Source organism: Panthera pardus, unplaced genomic scaffold (genome assembly GCF_024362965.1).
Source record: "Panthera pardus isolate Hobbes unplaced genomic scaffold, ASM2436296v1 HiC_scaffold_12, whole genome shotgun sequence".
NCBI lineage: Eukaryota > Metazoa > Chordata > Mammalia > Carnivora > Felidae > Panthera > Panthera pardus.
In genome coordinates this window covers 13,430,271-13,432,208 of record NW_026526677.1, presented here as the reverse complement: position 1 = coordinate 13,432,208, position 1,938 = coordinate 13,430,271, and the positions used below count along the sequence as shown (strand labels likewise).

General features: G+C 37.8%; 1 protein-coding gene across 1 annotated transcript; it reads left to right on the top strand.

Annotated features, from left to right (window-relative positions):
- The first annotated feature begins 571 nt into the window (after positions 1-571).
- LOC109261214 (putative olfactory receptor 5AK3) lies at positions 572-1,513 on the top strand. Its single transcript, XM_019439783.2, has one exon. The coding sequence runs from the start codon at positions 572-574 to the stop codon at positions 1,511-1,513; it is 942 nt and encodes a 313-aa protein (XP_019295328.2).
- Positions 1,514-1,938: the final 425 nt, after the last annotated feature.

Genomic DNA, 1,938 nt, shown 5'->3' with positions numbered 1-1,938 from the left:
TTGATAAACACTTCCATAAAAGACTCTACTTGGGCATGAGTCCATGATAATGGAGGGAGCAGAATTAGTAAGGAGACAGAAAGAGTAAGGTGAGAATACAGAAAAAAATTAAAGCAAGATCATATAGAAATTTATGGGTAAATCAAGATTTTCATACATAATAATTTATGTAAAATGGGATTTATGAATTAAAATGTATACAGCATAAAAGAAAGCTTAATTTTTAAAAGTATGTTTTCATATGTCCCCCAATTAATAGATTTAAGAAATATATTTAACAAAAGCTTAAATTCTTAGTATAATTAAAGAGTCAGTTTTCACTCTCATAACAAAGAAACCGATCCATGGCAAATTTCCCAAAACATAAATCTAAATTATCTAAAGTCAGATGTCAAGCTATAGACTTTAAATGTGAGTCAATTGTCTCATAGAAAATATCCTCTGACTCCATTGTGAAACCAAATATTATACCATTGCCAATTCCAAAATTAGTTAAAGGACCACAAGTTCTTAGCTTTCTCTGCTCTTCTTTCTTTACACCTTTCCAGCTGATACTTAATCTTTGCTAGCCATGGAACAAAACAATGGCACTGAAATAAGTGAGTTCATTCTCCTGGGATTTGCTGGTCAACGCAAGTCTTGGCATATTCTCTTCATAGTATTTCTAGTGATCTACGTGGCCATCCTCGTGGGCAATATTGGAATGATCCTACTCATCAAGATCGATTCTTGCCTTCATACCCCGATGTATTTTTTCCTCCAACACTTGGCATTTGTTGATCTCTGCTACACCTCTGCTATCACTCCCAAAATGCTGCAAAACTTTGTACAAACAGAGCAATCCATCTCATTCATAGGGTGTATGGTGCAATTACTAGTCTATGGTGCTTTTGCAACGACTGACTGTTACATCTTGGCTGCAATGGCAGTGGACCGGTATGTCGCCATCTGCAATCCACTCCGCTATCCAATAGTCATGTCCCAGAGAGTCTGCATTCAACTCCTGTTTGGCTCATACTTCATAGGTTTTCTAAATGCCTCTGTAAACACAAGTTTTACTTTTTCACTGAACTTTTGCAAATCCAATAAAATTAACCACTTTTTCTGTGATGAACCCCCAATTTTAGCTCTCTCTTGTTCCAACATTGACTTCAACATCATGCTGCTAACTGTCTTTGTGGGGTTTAACCTAATGTTCACTGTGCTGGTTGTCATCTTTTCCTACATATATATCCTGGCTGCCATCCTGAAGATATCTTCCATTGCAAGGAAGAAAAAAGCCTTCTCCACGTGCACCTCCCACCTGACAGCAGTCACTGTTTTCTATGGGACTCTGTCTTACATGTATCTGCACCATGGGACCAATGAGTCTCAAGAGCAAGAAAAAATGGCTTCTGTGTTTTATGGCATTATGATCCCCATGTTAAACCCCCTCATCTACAGCCTGAGAAACCAAGATGTGAAGGAAGCCCTAAAAGTGGTTACAAAGAAGTGCTTCTGGTTGGATCATTGATTTCTGATTTTTTACACTTGTAAACAAGACTGACAGTGCCAGTTTTTAAGAAATCAAAACCAAACCTCCAAGCAACATAAGAAAATTTGCTCAATCTTTCTAATACTGAGCTGCAAATTAAAGTTTAACAGTGAGATAACAGTGAGATAACAGTTTAAAGTAACTGGCAAAACTGAAAAAGAATCCTAACACTTACTAATTGCTGTGATGCAAGGGCAATCATGCTCTCATTCATTGTGAATGGAAAACTGAAGTGTTACTTCACCCTAGAAAGTATCTGGCAATATCTTTTTTTATGTTTTTAAATTTATTTTTGAGAGAGAGAGGGAGAGAGAGAGACAGAGTGCAGGTGGGGGAAGGACAGAGAGAGAGGGACACATAGAATCCGAAGCAGGCTCCAGCTCCAAGCTGTCGGCACAGACCCT